The sequence below is a fragment of the Populus nigra genome, chromosome 3, assembly GCF_951802175.1.
Source record: "Populus nigra chromosome 3, ddPopNigr1.1, whole genome shotgun sequence".
Lineage (NCBI taxonomy): Eukaryota > Viridiplantae > Streptophyta > Magnoliopsida > Malpighiales > Salicaceae > Populus > Populus nigra.
The window spans coordinates 21378437-21395080 of record NC_084854.1 but is presented as its reverse complement, the minus strand read 5'-3'; the positions used below and the strand labels follow the sequence as shown (position 1 = coordinate 21395080).

Below are 16644 nucleotides of genomic sequence, written 5' to 3'. Positions count from 1 at the left end.
ATTGTAAAATTTCATGTAAGTATATTATTTGGATGCAAAATACGAGATCAACTCGCACATGATTTATGTTTTTAGCTGTGAAGAACATTATTTCGATGTTTTTTACAAGAAACGGAGATTACATCGTAAATGCAACCAACATTTAAGTCTTGATAGATATACGAAAGCATGTCTAAAAATGTCTCGAATCTAGATCATTAAAAGAACTCATAGTAAGCAAATAATAATAATAAGCACATAAATTGAATAGCAAGTGAAAAAAAACACCTTTCCAACCGGGTGCACACAATCAACTATTCTGTCCATAAAAAAAAAGGGGGTCAGAGTAAAAAACAGACTTTTAAAGAGAGAGAAGGGGGGGAGTTTTTAGTTTTAGAGAGATAAAGAGAGAGGGGCTTTGTGTCGTGGCCAGTTTCTTATAAAGAGGCCTCATTGCCAAGCCATTTCCTTATTGTTGGAAGGCTTTTGGCGATCAGGTATAACTTTCTTGTCATTTTTGCTTTTTGGGTTTTGAATTTCTCTGTTACTTTTTTTGTTTTTTTTCATTGCTTTATGTTTCAGATATCTGAATGTTGATGTTTGTAGGGCATTTACAGCGATTCTTGAATGGATTTTTTTTTTGCTATTCTTTCTTTAACTTTGTGTGAAAGAAATCAAGACGAACAGTATAGGAAATTGTGAATTGAATTCTAGGAGTTCTGGAAACCAGAAAAAGAACTTAGGGCATTTTATTTTCAGTCTTCAAGAAGGAATCGACAAACCCATTATTGATTTTAAAGAAAATCCCTTGGCATTGTTAGAATAAGTTCTTCAAACTTAGTTAATAATGTTTTAATTGGTTATTGAAGCTCTAGATGGTGTTGGGTTTAGGTTTGGTGGGTTAGATTTGATAGTTGTGATTTAAGGATGTCTTTTGTTTTCTTTTGTGAGTAAAAGAAGATGTGTTCAGGTTTTCTTTTTATGGTTTATTCTATAAGTTTTGTTTGTTATTTGGATGATTTTTGTTGTCTTTGGGAGCTTGGGGTTTCTCTTTTGTGGTGAAGTTGGAGTTTTTGTGTGTCCACCCATGAATGTCTACTTGAACACAAATGTTATAAGCCCTAAAATTTGGCAACCAATGGTGCTGTTTAGTTTGTCTTTTGGAAAGTTGATGATTAGAGAGCTCTTAGTTTCATATAGTAATCTGACAAGTTTCCATAATGTTATGTGGTTTATATGCTTCTCCTTATATATGCAAAACATTCTTTAAACCCTTTAATTCTTTGGGTGAAAGGAAAAAATTATCGAGGAAGAACATGAATAAAGAATCCTAAAGGTATGCATCTTTCTAAAATGAAAGATAAAATTCACCTAGCTCAATTTGCAGGATAAAATTAGGAAGCCTAGAAAAATACTCTCACCATGGTTGTTGATCATAATGTGATTGATTTCTTAAAATTCTTGCTTCTCTTTCATCTAACACACCAAAAAAGAAAGTAAAAAACTATTGGAAGATCTCTCTCCTTTCCATACCCCCTTTCAGAAAAGCCCTTAACAGTTGTCAAGTGGTTTTCTGTAGGATGAGCACTAAAGATCTAGTGCAATTAAGGAGTCTATAAGGCATCATATCTTGATGTTCAATGTGTTCTATGCTCTAACAATGCTAAGAATCAGGGGACAGGGGCTTTTTTCATAAGGTTGTCTTGTCATTAAAGTATGCTGATAAGCTTTTTGGTGTTTGTGGTGAATAATGAATGTTATTAGGAGTTCAAATGTCTGGTTGATACCTCTACGAGTAGCACTGTGAACTTCTTCAGCTTTGTGCTGTGTAATGTTTGCCTCTTTGATGTTTTAAATTTGGAAAATTGTTAGTACCATTTCTTCAGTCAGCAAAGGGGGGCATTTTTATGGTCTATATCAATCACAAGTTTGCATCATAGGAGGTTGCTAAGCAGTGGCTTCGATTTGGAGTGCAAAAATCACATCAGCTGGATATTGGCTGAGTTTTCAGGTGAAAATGTTGATACAGAGTTCCCTATCTACTTCAATTGAATGTACTCCATTTCATGTATCTGACCAAGGGAAACAGGATTTATTTTGTGACTGGATGCCTGGTACTGAAATTTGGCAGATGTGCTCAAAATGTCATGAACACTGCCATAATTGCTGTAAAGACGCTGCTTCAATCACCGAGGAAAAAGAGACTAACAATTATTCATGCCTGTTAAGTTTTCCGAGAGGTCCTCATCCACCAACTATCATTAAAATGTCTGAAAGTTCAGCACCTAGTTTTGTATATTGTAGAAGGAAGTTACAAGGAAACTCTATTGAGTTTTTATCAGCAATCACAAAGAGAAGTGGAGAGGATTGTCCATATGCCATCAATTCTGATGGTCCTTCAGTTGCAGTTAAGGAGCACTGTGTAGTTTCTGAAGATGAGCATGAAACCGGTACTGTTAGAGTACCTCTCATGCCTCCTATATTATGCAATGGAGTTGATTGTTCATGCCCCTTTTCCTTTGGAAGAAGTACTCAACTTGCATCTGACAGTTCAGTGTCTGAAAGTGCTGCCACTAATTTTGTTTATGGGAAAACAAAGCTACGACAAAACTCTGTTTCCTTTTTATCAGCAATGGCAAAGACAAGTGGAGAGGATTGTCTTTCTGTGATCAGTTCTGATGGTCCATCAGCTGCACGGAAGGAGCAGCGCCTAATTTCTATACACGTGCATGGAGCTGCCCTTGTACCTCGTCCTCCAGTATGCAATAGAGCTGATTCTCCGTGCCCATTAAGTTCACAAAGAAGCCCTCAGCTACCCACTGTCAGTACAATGTCTGAAAGTTCTGCATGTAATTTTGTATACAGCAGAAAGAAGCTGCGAGGAAACTCTGCTAGCTTTTTATCAGAACAGGTCCATGCAATGGCAAAGAGAAGTGGAGGAGAGGATTGTCTTTCTTTAATCAGTTCCGATGGTCCATCAGCTGCACGCAAGGAGCAATGCCTAATTTCTCAACATGAGCAAGGAGCTGCCCTTATGCCTCCACCTACAGTATACAACAAAGATGATTCTCCATGCCAATTATGTTTACAAAGAAGTCAGCTACCAACTGCCAGTACAATGTCTGATATTTCTGCATGTAATTTTATATACAGCAGAAGGAGGATGCGAGGAAAATCTGCTACCTTTTTGTCAGCAGATGTCCCTGGAATCACGAAGAGAAGCAGAGAAGATTGCCTTTCAGTCATCAGTTCTGATGGTCCTTCACTTGCAGTTGAGGAGGCACATGTAGTTTCTCAAGATCATCGAGATCAGCATGAAAGGGGAACTGGTGGAGCTCTTATGCCTCCTCCTATAGCATACAACAGTGATGATTCTCGATGCCGATTAAGTTTACAAGGAAGTCCTCAGCTACCAACTTCCAGTACAATGTCTGAAATTTCTGCACGTAATTTTGTATACAGCAGAAGGAAGCTGCGAGGAAACTCTGCTACCTTTTTGTCAGCACAGGTCCCTGGAATCACAAAGAGAAGCAGAGAAGATTGCCTTTCAATCATCAGTTCTGATGGTCCTTCACTTGTCGTTGAGGAGGCACGTGTAGTTTCTCAAGATCATCAAGATCAGTTTGAAAGGGGAACTGGTGGGGCACTTCCCAGGCCTCCTTTAGTATGTTATGGAGAGCCCCATGTTTCAAAATCAGAATCTAGCAGTGGATGTTCACTTGTTGAAGACCTGGTTTCTGATGAAGCTACAAAAAAAAGCAGGCCAAAAATCATTGAGGTTGACAGTATAAATGATAGCTGCTCATCATCAAAGTCAAATATGGATCTTGTTTCAGATTCTACAAAGACTGAAGGAGATGATAATGGTGAGTGCTCTTCATCCAGTATAGTGGCAGCAGAGGTCACAGGGGAAGATCAGTCTGAAAATGATCAGTGTATCTCTATACTCAGAAGGCAGGGGGCTTTTGAGGGAGTTTGGCCCGGCAAAACCCATGCTTCTGCTAAAAGCATTAGTGATGGTAGTGGTAGTGGTAGCAGCAGTTCTCGGCCATGCAAAAAATGTTTTCGCAAGGGATCCCCTGTAAAGATGCTAATTTGTGATAATTGTGAAGATTCATTTCATGTATCTTGCTGCAATCCTCGTGTAAAAAGAATACCAGTTGATGAATGGTTGTGTCATTCTTGCTGGAAGAAGAAACGGATAATTCCCAAGGAGACAATTTCCAGAAAATCTCTCAATATAATTGGTGACATGGGCAGATGTAGAGATGCTTCATCTACTGGTGAATCAAATCCTATAGCATTGATGTTGAGAGATACTGAGCCATATACAGGTGGTGTTCGAGTTGGAAAAGGTTTTCAAGTAGATATTCCAGATTGGTCAGGTCCAATTATCAAGTACGTTGTTTTGCTAATCCTCTTAATTTTGACTATGTGAAGCAGACATCCATAAGAAATAGCTAGACTGAATTATGTGCAATTTAATCTTATAGACCGTCCCATTAGCATTCATATCCACGTCATTTTTTATTGTTGGAGTAACACTTTATCATACAAACTCGTTTATCTGGTTTATGTGCTTCTCAGGGGGCTTTAAAATCTGACATATGAGAGTTAGTTCCTTCCTTTTTTAATGCATATGTTCCATCTAAGTTACTGGATTCCATGTTAACTAAAGGATGCCCATATCAGGCATTTGTTTGCCTTTCAAAGCTTTTTTGGTAGGTCTGACAAGTCATTGAGGAATTCTAATGGATTCCACATAATAGAGATTGTATAAGTTGTTTGTAGAGAATTTTTCTGAAGGAGAGAGTTGGTACTATTATTCTGAAAGGAAATAAGCCTGATGCTGATGGTCTTGGATTGTTCCAACGTTTTCAAGAATGAGATCATTAAGCCTGATGACCATGTTCTTTTGTGCAGTCCATTGCTGTTTCTTCCTGATCCTAGAAACACAAGTGTCTGCGAGTCTTGCTGGCAACCTTACAAGATTTAACAGGCTAGGAAGAGGGAGCAATGACTTTGGCCAAGAATTGCTGTTTTACCATTTATTAAAAACGTTACATTCTATTGTTATTTAGCTATAGACTTTGGTCTTGCAATAAATCTTTATTTTTGAGATGTTATCAAACTTGATACATCCCATGGTGTACAGATGGATCTTTTATGCCCCTTTTCACTTAGTAGCAGAGGCACTAGTAGCTTGGTAGGATCAAACATAGTGGCCATTTTGTAGGCATCTTTGCAGACTGAACATGTTTAGTCTCTTTTCTTCAACGTGTTGATGCACAACAATGTGGCCCCATGATTTGTATTTTGAGTTGATTATGGGCTCTTTGAGGAATGCATGCTTAGAAGGGAGAGAGCTGACTCTTCAGTAATCTGTTTGGTTGCTAGCAGTGCTAAATGGCCTGAAGCTAATTTTTTGGAGGCAATAGCCTTACAGTTTTTGGACCCAAACGTGGAGGAAACTGAAAATTATTTGGCTTCATTAAAGCAAAATGTCTTATTTTTTTATAGTGTGACTATAAATTCCCATTTTCAGAGCATCTATGTTCAATGTGCTGAAAGAACAAAAAGTAGCAGTTAATAGTTTGCGGGTCAGACAATTGTAGGTTATAAGGCAAAGAAATGGTAGGTTTAATTCCATGAAAGGTATACAGGCAAGTACAGGAATTATTCCATGAAAAGGCTCTGTGTTTCTTTGATCCTTCAGTCTGTACCGAGGCACAGTACGTTGGCTTGTGTCAGACACAAATTTTTTCAGTGTTCTATTCCTTGTCCTCTCCTTTATATTATTTGCTTTCATTTTTCTTTTTTCCTTGCAGTAGGACTTTCCTTTTAAAAAATTTAAGAATGATGCGAGACTGTTTCTAATTATCACCAGGATGTCCTAGACTTGTTACTTTTAACATCATCTGTTATTTTGATTTTCATGTAGTGTCGTCGACATTATTGGCAAACCTTTGGTATTGGAGCCATCATACTTTGTCAGTTTGTTCGTAAGTCTTCAAATTGTTTATTAGTTTCAAGTTTGTCAGTTTAGCTGCAGATTTCTTGGTGTTTTGAGAGAACTGAAACATCCTCTTGTGCAGGAATTGAAGTCCAACAAGTCTTCTAAACTTGGATCTATAGGCAATTGGCTTCAGTGTAAACAGGTTATAGATGATGCAGCAGAAGGAGGCAATGTAACTATATGTGGAAAGTGGCGCAGGTAAACCAAATAGTGATCTCCTCTCTTGGGTGATTTTGCTCTTGTGTTTTTGTTTATTAACCTGCTTTTAGCTGGACAGCCTCAAACTCAAATGTTTTTGTTATTTGTTGGAGAGTCCAATGCACAATAAAAACCCGTACTAGGACTTTTATACAACTCTCAACACTTGGCCCATCCATGAACTAGTGTACTGCCAGGTTTTAGCCTAGCAATGCCTTGGTAGCGAAATTTTGTAATATTTGTGTTAGCAAACACAATAAACAGTTTGAAGAATTTAAACCATCAAGCTTGAATGTTTAATCTCTTTATAGCCGTAAGTTTTTAGCAGTTCATATCTTGTGTAGAAACGTTCACTAAGTGAACATATTATGAAATATGAGCAAGCATTACTGCGCACTCAATTTAAACCAGGTACTAAAGTCAACCATGAATGTTTAATCTCCTTAATTCATATTATTCATGTTAGAGAATAATATAAATCATATCTTGGAACCTCACCTAACAGCTTAAGCTTTTGGGTTGAGATGGTTCTTTGACAGTTCAACTAAATCCTCCAGCGCTGAACCTATTAATTTTGGCATTGCCTTGTATCTATCTTAGTCTTGCAATTTCAGGAACAAAATGCAGGTATAATGTTAATTTTCTCATCTTAAATTGCTATTGACAAGTATGAAGCTTGGCAAGTCCTTTCCTATCATTGATACATCTTTGTGAACATATTGTATCATCTGCCCTTTGTTGTGCTGTTGGTTCAAAATGCAATTCCACTTAGAGCGTGTTTGGCAGTGTGGTTGCGAGTGCTTTTCAAATAACTTTTCGTGTTAAAATGCATGCCAATGATGTTTTTTCATTTTTTTAAAATCATTTTTGACATCAGCACATCAAAACAATCCAAAACATACAAATCATATTAAATTTTAGCAAAAAAAAAAAATTTCAAATTTTTTGGGAACGCAGCCGCAGCCGCGTTCCCAAACGTTCCCTAGTAGGAGATTAAAGTGGAATCAATTCAATTATCTATATCATGTCATTGGCTGTAGCTTTGTGAGAGATCCAAAATAAATTAGTTTGCTAACTCTTTCCCATAGACAATCCCACCAAGTCATAATTGATCTGATAGATCTAATATTTATCTCTTTCTAGTTAAGCTTGAGAAGATTAAGTTCTAGAATGTTGTTGATGTAACAGGGCTCCTCTTTTTGAAGTCCAAACTGCTGTCTGGGAATGCTTCTGCTGTGTCTTCTGGGATCCAATTCATGCCGACTGTGCTGCACCTCAGGTGAATTAGGCTTTTATGTGAAATCTTTGGAATCGTGGACTTTCTATGTAGCAAATAAATTGTTTTTGGGTTCCTACCATCTTTATTACTTTAATTATAAGTACAAGTTTGCGGAGATTATTGAATATTCTTAAGCTATATTTAACATATACCTCATATTTTATCGTAACCAAATTTTGTTACATGCATCTGCCTCAGGAGCTGGAAACGGATGAAGTTATGAAGCAAATAAAGTATATTCAGATGGTATGTTTTGGACGATATTCCATGATTTTAGAGTTTTAGCACTAGCGGCTTGGTCATTGTTATTTAAACTTGCTTGTCCTACTTACTTTTTTCCAAGAATACACTGCTTAGGCTGTGATGAAGGGCCGAATCTACTATACAAATTATTCTGCTGTTCAGAGCAGACACGTGGTTAGAGTTGGTAGAACCTTGAATCTTATCATTGAGCATGGTCTTGGTGGTTCGATTAACAAATGTGGAATAAAACTGACTGTAATTTGTCAAAACTTATTAACATAGTTCATCTAAGTGCACTTGTTTTAGGATCCTTGGCATTTCTTTTGGTCAACGACATGCAAATTTCTCTTATCTTCATTTGTTAACATGTCATTTGTTGTGCAGCTAAGACCCCGAATAGCAGCTAAACATCAGAAATTGAGGCGTGCCAGCATTGGCGATCCAATGGATGATTGAAAGGAGTGATAGTTGCAAATTTCCAAGAATGAGCAAACACTGCTCGATGATTTCAATGAAGTATTATCCATACAGCTTGCTTTGTACATTCATTCTCACAGAAATCCACAGCTGAGTTTTGGAGTTAGGTATTCACATCATAACCGAAACAAAATTATTTTTATATTAGATTGTTTTTTAAATGTTCAATATGATATATGTGAGCCTTTGGTTGAGCCTGCTCATATGTCCCGATAGGAAATTTCATTGATCATGGGATATTAATTTCGCCAATCACTTCCTTGTGAAACTCATTTGTGTTGTCATTCTAGTTTTCTCCCTTCCTAACCCATCAATCTCGATAATTCGAGGATAATATTAGTGCAATTTGTAGGAGAGGGACCTAATCTAAATATGTGTAATAGGTGGATAGTGCATTGGTAGGTTGCTCTACAGTGGAAGCAGAGTGAAGTTGATGATGTAACTGATGAAAAATCAGAGGTAAATGAAGAGAGAGTCGGTGGATTTGTTGGGGGGTTATGAAAGAGAAGTGACTGCGCTTGTAACTGCTGTTCTTGTACAGAAGTCCAACAAGAAAATCTTCCTGTGTATATACATTTTAGCGAAAACAAAAATATAAATGCCAGCGATGTCTGTGGATGCACAGACTCTATCCTTGAGACAAACAAGTGGTAGCATTTGTTTTTGTTTTTTTTCAGAAATACATGAAAATAATGTATACATATTCTCAGCTTCAGGTCACAAATCAATGTGTTCACGTGATTAATTTTACTACAAATGTAAATTACTAAATAGCCTGTCATTGGAACTGGTAGAAGGCATTCACATCCCAATAAATAGGGTGAAAGGACCAAAATCCACGATAACAGCAAAGAAGAAAAACCAAGTAAAATTTATAGTCACGCACTCACACTGTCAAACATCATGTTAAAACCTATAGCTTGAACTCTAAGGAACACGCCCAAATTGCACTAGAAGAATCACAATTACACAAATGGAACAAACCGGAGATCTTCGTACTGACCCAAATTGCCTTGAGCCTTTCTTTTGTATTTTAACTTCTTTCTAAGAAAATAAGTACTTGTACAAGGAGTGTCCATAACAGAGTAGAAACAAAAGATAAAACTACAATGCCAGCCCTACCTGCAAAAGTGTTTAGACAAAATGCTGTGCAAATAATAATAGGTTGCACGGTGTATCAATTTTTTCCCCTCAACTCAGCAATGGGAATGTAAATGATAAATTCTTCAAGTGGACGGGTTTTGGATGACTTCCTAGCTTTGCCATTTTGTAGCTTCACCACTTTCTGCTTCATCTTCTCTAATATAGCCTTCGCTCTACAGAGTCTCTCCATATCATATTCAGCCGCTACTGAAATAGGATTAACCTTTTTCTTTACTCCCTTTGGTTTTGCTTTTAACAACTTCTTCAAGCTCACATCATCACTGCACTCAGCATTCATCTGAAAGTGATAAAAGCTAACATATGTGAGGCATGAATAAATAAGAACTCTATGCTGTAGGTGCATCAAAATCCTACAGCAAAACTCAAAACGATAATAACTCTGAGGATATCTTTTCCCATATTAATGCATAGCCTCCCAACACCAACCTCACACACACACAAACCATTGCCCACAAGATAATACACAATTGTCAACTCCTTATCCAATCACTCAAGACTTCTTTGTTTTTTATCACAGTGCAACCAGAGAAGCAATATAGACAGATAAAGAGAGCACAACCAGAGAAGCAATATAGACAGATAAAGAGAGCACACGATTTGGGCCTGAAGAAAAAATAAATAAAGAAAACAATCAAGTACGTATGATAAAGAATACCTCATTGCTTTTAGTAGGTGATTCGTAGGAACCTCTTTTCTGTTCATTTTTCCTTAAACTTCTGCTTATTGACTTCAGCTTCTTCCTCTGAAGGATCCTTTTCAAATTCTTTGGGATACATACCTCAGTTTCTTCCCAAGAATCCTGTGAAAGATCAGCAGTTTTGCCCTCCATGACATTTAATGTGGGTTCAGCAGAGACTTTGGAACTAGAGTTATGAAGTTGTTCTCCTTTCTCTACCTGTTGTGGAAGTGAATTGTCATACACGAAACTTAAACACATAGAGAGACCTTGCGAGAGAAGATTTGAAAGTTTCGACTCTCAAATAATCACATGAACATGATAACTACGAATAATGCATCTCATGTTGACACAGAATTTATACTTTTTAACTTAGTGACTGATAAGCATGTAGGAGAAATGAATCATTCTTTTGTCAGTTCTAAAGACATTATTTGTATTTGAGAAACATTAAGGTCAAAATATTAACAAAGAGTATCAATTTTTATTAACAGTTCAAAACATCTGCATAGAAAGAGTCATGAAAGTCCACAGCAGAACTTTGAATACTACTGCAATAAAATATAACTGTTGCATTTAATGTACATGAAGTACCAACTCACCTTCCGGGACTTTAGAGCTAAATAACGGGAATTCTTGAACCATTTGCTAACCTGAAATTACAACTTAAGTGTAAATATCTGGAACTTAGAAGAAATGAAGAGCTAACATGTGAAAGAGTAATCCCAGTGGACAATATAATGTACTACAACACCAAGGTAACACTTTTTTACAGATGAAAAGGAAAGGAAGAAAAAGTTGATTTTCCACTTTAAAATCATTGATTTGATATGTATGTATGCTATAGTAGTTCTGTAAGTTCAATTTCAAGGTATCATTATGCATTGATTCAGTAGCTTAAGTTATTACCTTCCCAGGTTCAAGGCCCAATTCTTTTGACAGATTCTCCTTGACAGTTCTAGATGGAAGTTCGTTCTCTACAAATACTTGGCGAAGTTTCTGGGACAGCACATGAAAAGGGAAAGATAACTTGCGCAATTTACCAAATTAAATTACAAAGTAATCCTTAAGAGAGAGAGAACATAAAAAAATTGTTTGGCAAGACACGTGTGGAGTGGAGGAAACTACTACCTCAACTGCATCAGGGGGGAGTCTGAAAATTGGCCTTCGAGTTTGAGGGGGAAGCTTCATCATCCCTTCAATGGTCTCATCACTTTTACTTTTTTTTTTACTTTCACACAGTGTCATAAGGGTGCTGGCTGCATTTGACTCCTTCTCCCGTCGCTTTCTTTTGCCAGGACCCCAATCTTCATCTTCGCTGGCTTGCTCGTGTGCAGGAGCATCCTTTCCAAACACCTCCTGATACGAAAGAAATTCACATTGCCTTAGATAAATGATTCTGAACTATCACTTAAGAAATAGACAGCAGAAAAAATAAAATGTAAACTCTGCATCATTAGTTTCCACAGCATAATTTTAAGAGCTAAATAGAAATAGACAGCATAATTTTCATCACTCTTGTTTCTTGGGGCAAATCATTGGTCCAATACATAGGCATCTATCAAATGCCTGCTTTAGCTATATCGCTGTCACGCCCCCTCTTCCTGCAAGCTACTTTAAAAAACAATTCCAGAGAAACCTATTAACCTTCAATAAGAACACCACGAAACTAGTCCCAGGAGGTGGACGAAGAAAAGCAAAGTCTAATCGTACATCCCATCCATATATTTTTCTTGACCCTTGTTTTTTTCTTTTTTGCCTTTTCCTAAATTTGACCTGTAAGTTCGAAAATACAATTATTACCTCAGCATTCCAGATCAAACTTGCCATAGCGGATATAGTTTGAAGTTTTAAACAGAGATTCTATCACACTGTGTGCATAACCACTAAAAATCACTGAAGATGCACTTCTTCCTATAAAAAGAGAAACCAACCTATGAAGTTGATTCAAGTTGTCACACCACCATAACTTTTTAGTTTTATGCGAAGCTAGTGATACAATTTTATGTTACAAGCATTTAGAATACTCACATCATATAACTTCTTATAGTCAATTGCTCTTCTCTGCCTACGGCCACAAACAATTTCCCCATCACTGGTTTCATCAGAATCTAAACTGCTATAAATAGAATTGTTTCTGAAGTCCAAGCCATGCATCTCCCACCTCCTGGATCCCAAAAAAACCTCACCGTCTGAAGAGCAACCCAAGCTGGTTGGACTGCTGGTGTCATCAGATGCATCATCATCAGTACCCGCTTCACTCATGATGTTGTCTCTCCTCTCTGGATCGTAATTATCATCTTCAGAATCATCTGAAGGCCATTCTTCTTCGAGGTTTAATAGCACATTTCCAGCATCAGGAATTGCTGCTTCTTCTGTGAAAATATCCTATTTCAAGATATAGTGAACATCAGATTGGTTACAGGGCTCCAAAACCAAGATTTTTTTAATTCCCTTTCAACTTTTTAGTAAAGAAAAAGGCTCAACAATATTTTAACAATAACCTGCCAACTGCTGTCCTCTGAGAAATGGGTTCCCAAATGAGCATTCATAGCTTCTATAATATCCATCCTGCATTCACAGAACTTGCAAAACCATCCCTGATCTCCTGGAGGTACTGCAGAAGTGCAAATTATCAAATGTACAGAAAACCTTAGAAACAATCCATTTGTTTCGTAACTCAGTAGAAAAAACTTCACAAGAAAAGACGTGAGTAGAACTGACTACTTTCAGTATCCAAGGGAGGTTCAAGGCATTTTTGGTGGAAAGCACAGTTGCATGTACCATCACAGAGTACAATATCATTATCTGGGGAAACTTCATTCAATTTGCACTTCGCACAGAATATCTAGATGAAGAGATGGAAAAGAAAAAATAAACGTAAAGACACAAGTAAATAATAACACAAGATAAAGCAAGTCAAGGGCCTCCTACCAGCTTTTCACTAAGCCAATTTTTCTTGGGGCCCAAGTTAATGTAATATCAGTAAATCCAAATTTGAAGAAAAGAAGGGACTTTTCAATTGATGTTGAGAAAAATAAGCATGCTTCAACTTTGCTTAGAAAATATTTCTGTCTCTTTGTGCCTCAACCAATTTCATGGCCCAATTACTGGATGAGAATGTGCCTTTTCAGCTCTTGAAAGTGAGAAGCAAGAAGTGAGTTTGCTCATTGAGAACTGACAGCCCAGATTTAGGAAATACTGGGTATGAGTCTTTATTAGCAAGAATTCGTCAAAAAGATTGAATTCTTGTTTAATGCTTTACAATTCTTAACATTTTCCAGAACACTGATGCTGCTTGTGCTTGCTTACATGTTCATGTGAAACAGATCCATCTGGAGCCATAACTGTCTCTTCAATACATCCTACTGTACTAAGAGAATCCACCTGCCGAATTATATCACGTAAACCAAGTTTACACTTCAAAATCTGCTTCCTTGCTCGCAGTAGTTCCTTTTCTGGCCTGATCTTCTCTCGACTGTGGCAGAAATTCAGTAAAAGATAAGAACAAACATAGTTCTTTTATCATTTGAAGCTTCTATCAATTTCGAACTTCCAGTCAGCGGAGTTCTTTGTGTTTTGTTTTGTTTTGTATCATGCATGTAGTAAAATGGGAATCATTCATTAGTTCTGAGAATAGATCAGGTAAAAAATTTCAAAATTTTGAAGAATAAATGATTGGAAAGGAAAATTAATCTAGAAGCATAAGCAGATAAAAAAATTAAACAAGGTTAATGTATCCAGATTCCTTCGGCCGAACTTACAACGAAAATGTCTTTGAGCCAATCCCAAGTCCCAACTTCAGTAGGGAAATATTCCATCTCATGCAATATATGATCAGAACTTCCTTGAAATATTTCAGATAGCTTCAAATCTGGTAACATGTTCAAATATATGCTCCTAATAATTCATGATAAGGACTAAGAGAAAGAAGGGCAAACAATATTCATTCCGCATCCAACTTCTTCCTAGACTAAACTTGCTTCTACAAGACATGGTTTAAGAAAACGAACCATCTCTGATCAATAGTTTGAAGACAATTATTTCACCTTTTTTTCTCTTTCACATATATCCATTTCACAGATTAAGGAGTGTTAGACTTTAGATGGAATTCTTAAATCACGGGATTGCAATCACAAGCTTAACTTTTCTAGGAAGAGTTCTTTATTTTTCCGAAGGAATGATATGTAAGAAAATCTTTTTACCTTTGACCTTTCCAGCCTTCTCCAGAGTAAGCATCTATAAGGTTCTGGTCCAGCTTCATTTTAATCATCAGGTACCTTGCTCTCCTCTGCAATCGTGATGGTTCATCTAGCTTTACCTTGTCCCTTTGCCTTTTCTTAGGTTTCCTCTTCTTGAGTTTTTTAATTGCACCTTCATCACCATTTTTTCCATTTCCCTTAGAATCAATAGTTGACAATTGTAGCTCTGAGGAAGCCCCCTTCCTTGAGGCCTTCTTATCAAGTGCTTTATGCAGAATTTTCCTATGAATCAGTTTTCTACTGGTAGAGCCATTCCCAATGCCCTTAGGAGAAACTTTTCTTTTTGATACAGCTGAACTGATGATAGTTTTTAGATGAGGTTTTGGTTTTGGTTTTGATTTTGTTTTCGTTTTCGTTTTTGTTTTTTGGCCTTTTCTAGGAGATATTTTGCTGTCCTTCTTTATCTTCAATGATTTAATCAGCAACGACCCAGTCACTGTGTCAGAAGGTGAACATTTGTGCGAGTCTTGCAGCTTTGACGTCTTTCCAGAATCACCCATAATGATCTCTCATGTATGAGAACTGAAAATACACTATAGATGTATAGGTAATCTTTTTGTTACATAGTTATTGCTCACAAACAAGGAACTCTAAATCTACTGTAAAGATAATTCTACAGTTTCCACAACTTTTCACTTCTAGTTTCACGCAACACAAACATGAAATTCTACCACCATTGAATTCCATAAAAGTCAGTTTTTTCAGCATGTTTCATCTAATATAACTAACCATACATTTGACTTTTTGTGCAGCATTAGTAAATCTAAATTTGAAAATGTTTCTTCGTAAACAAAGAAAATGTAAAGTCCAATATTCAGTAAAATGAAAAGAATACTTAATTTTCTTTTAATCATCTTTAAGATGCAAACATCTATAGAAAATAAATAAGAAACCAATGAACAAAACCAAAACCAACAACTTCGACAATTAAGGACAAATTTTTTGACAAGAGTCAATATATCATGCATTTCAAATCAAAGAACTGTCATCCATGATCAATCATTAACAAAATCCTTGGAAGTGATCACTGAATTACATTCTCAACTCTAATTCCAACACGAGTAAGCTACAGGAAACAAATTGTTGATTCATAAATCAAAATCATCCATGATCACCAACAGAAACATCACAAACAAATCACCCCAGAAGGCAAACATCATTAGCACTGAAACCAATCTATAATCACCACAAGAACAATTCAAGAAGAACCCAGAAGTCAAATCAAAACCAATACCTCAAGAAAGTTTCACATTGAAACTAAACATAAAAAGAATGACAGCCCAAGAAAGAAAGAAAGAAAGAAAGAAAGAATCCAAGAAAGCAAGCTCAAACGCAAAAACAAAGAAAAGGGTACCTGAGAAACAAAAGAATGAAACACCTCTACCTCCTGCACTACACTATAAAATAAAAGACACCGTGTATTTATAAGACAGTCAGAGAGAGAAAGAGAGGGTTTCTTGATTGATTTGAGGCCTAAACAAGGCTCCAAAGTTTTGAAACTGGAAATTTGACATCTGGGATTTGGCGCTTAAAAGGAAGTGAAGTGAAAGGTTTATTTGATGATTGAATGAATGATTTGCAAAGAGGTGGCTGTTTCTCAGTTCTGTTGCCTTCCCTCGCCCTCTCCCTCTCCCTCTCTATTTTCCTATACGATTGCTAGTCTTCTAAAGTCTCTGTTTCTTTGACTAATTGTAATTACTGGTCCGAAAGGTAGCAACAATTAGTTACACTAATATCCTGTTTTAACAATTCAAAGTAATAACTGAGAACAATTAACTTCCAGGCATCAAGATTTACCTTTTAGATTTGAACCGTAATGATGACACATAAGGAACAAACTAGCTTATCATTCAAAACCAATGTAACCCTTCGAATTATGTTGCTTATGCTGTTACTTTGTTTTGCTTGATCTGGTTTTTTTTTAATTGTAACTACGAGTATTCAACCATATCTTGATTAATTTTTTAAAATCTTGAAATTCATAATTAAATAAAATTTTATGATCATAAAGTTCATGACATTTAAACTAGTTATATTTAAAAATTAAATTTAAAATTTCATCAATTAAACTGCACCACTCAAAATTTTAGTCTATACATGTTGTTGCAATGGGTGGGTGCGTTAATGGAAATGAAATTTCCATACCCTTTGTGTTTGTGTTGGCATGTTTTGTATGTTTTGTGAATGTGAATTTATATCACTATTTGTAATCGAACTAATTTACTATGGAGTGAAACTACTTTTCTAGTCTTGCAATAGCTTCTTGTACCAGTATTATTATTTAGATCGACTATGTAGGATTGTGTTTTTATGATAGTTATAGCAGTTATTTTTTAAAATAATTTTTATT

General features: G+C 36.4%; 2 protein-coding genes across 15 annotated transcripts; one reads left to right on the top strand and one right to left on the bottom strand.

Annotated features, from left to right (window-relative positions):
• The first annotated feature begins 160 nt into the window (after positions 1 to 160).
• On the top strand, positions 161 to 10525 carry LOC133688630 (uncharacterized). 10 transcript variants are annotated; one of them, XR_009841182.1, is made up of 9 exons: positions 168 to 476; positions 1744 to 4377; positions 5921 to 5981; positions 6075 to 6193; positions 7382 to 7472; positions 7671 to 7718; positions 8100 to 8299; positions 9874 to 9991; positions 10105 to 10525. XR_009841182.1 is itself a non-coding variant. In XM_062108184.1 (8 exons), the coding sequence occupies exons 3-8, from the start codon at positions 2111 to 2113 to the stop codon at positions 8169 to 8171; spliced, it is 2658 nt and encodes an 885-aa protein (XP_061964168.1). In that variant the 5' UTR covers positions 173 to 476; positions 1920 to 1990; the 3' UTR covers positions 8172 to 8444. The 10 variants fall into 10 exon arrangements, 8 of the variants coding, with proteins under 8 accessions (XP_061964169.1, XP_061964165.1, XP_061964164.1 ...); XR_009841183.1 differs by lacking the exons at positions 9874 to 9991; positions 10105 to 10525 and adding an exon at positions 8576 to 8928; XM_062108184.1 differs by lacking the exons at positions 9874 to 9991; positions 10105 to 10525 and having other exon boundaries at positions 173 to 476; positions 1920 to 1990; positions 2111 to 4377; positions 8100 to 8444.
• LOC133688631 (pathogenesis-related homeodomain protein-like) lies at positions 9183 to 16010 on the bottom strand. 5 transcript variants are annotated; one of them, XM_062108187.1, is made up of 11 exons: positions 15649 to 16010; positions 14238 to 14827; positions 13345 to 13510; positions 12757 to 12880; positions 12537 to 12649; positions 12064 to 12420; positions 11164 to 11391; positions 10942 to 11031; positions 10635 to 10685; positions 10012 to 10251; positions 9183 to 9633 (listed from the first exon to the last, which is right to left on the bottom strand). In XM_062108187.1, exons 2-11 carry the CDS (start codon positions 14792 to 14794, stop codon positions 9370 to 9372), a joined length of 2190 nt encoding a protein of 729 aa, XP_061964171.1. In that variant the 5' UTR covers positions 14795 to 14827; positions 15649 to 16010; the 3' UTR covers positions 9183 to 9369. The 5 variants fall into 5 exon arrangements, with proteins under 5 accessions (XP_061964171.1, XP_061964170.1, XP_061964172.1 ...); XM_062108186.1 differs by having other exon boundaries at positions 14238 to 14816; XM_062108188.1 differs by having other exon boundaries at positions 12760 to 12880; positions 14238 to 14816.
• Positions 16011 to 16644: the final 634 nt, after the last annotated feature.

Coding starts and splice junctions, on each gene's coding strand:
- LOC133688631 (XM_062108187.1), bottom strand. CDS start 14,794: ATGGGTGATTCTGGAAAGACGTCAAAGCTGCAAGACTCGCACAAATGT. Junction 11,392..12,063: donor ACTATAAGAAGTTATATGAT/GTGAGTATTCTA, acceptor CTTTCGTATCAG/GAGGTGTTTGGAAAGGATGC. Junction 9,634..10,011: donor CACCTACTAAAAGCAATGAG/GTATTCTTTATC, acceptor TATCACTTTCAG/ATGAATGCTGAGTGCAGTGA.
- LOC133688630 (XM_062108181.1), top strand. CDS start 1,997: ATGTTGATACAGAGTTCCCTATCTACTTCAATTGAATGTACTCCATTT. Junction 4,378..5,920: donor TGGTCAGGTCCAATTATCAA/GTACGTTGTTTT, acceptor ATTTTCATGTAG/TGTCGTCGACATTATTGGCA. Junction 6,194..7,381: donor ATATGTGGAAAGTGGCGCAG/GTAAACCAAATA, acceptor TTGATGTAACAG/GGCTCCTCTTTTTGAAGTCC.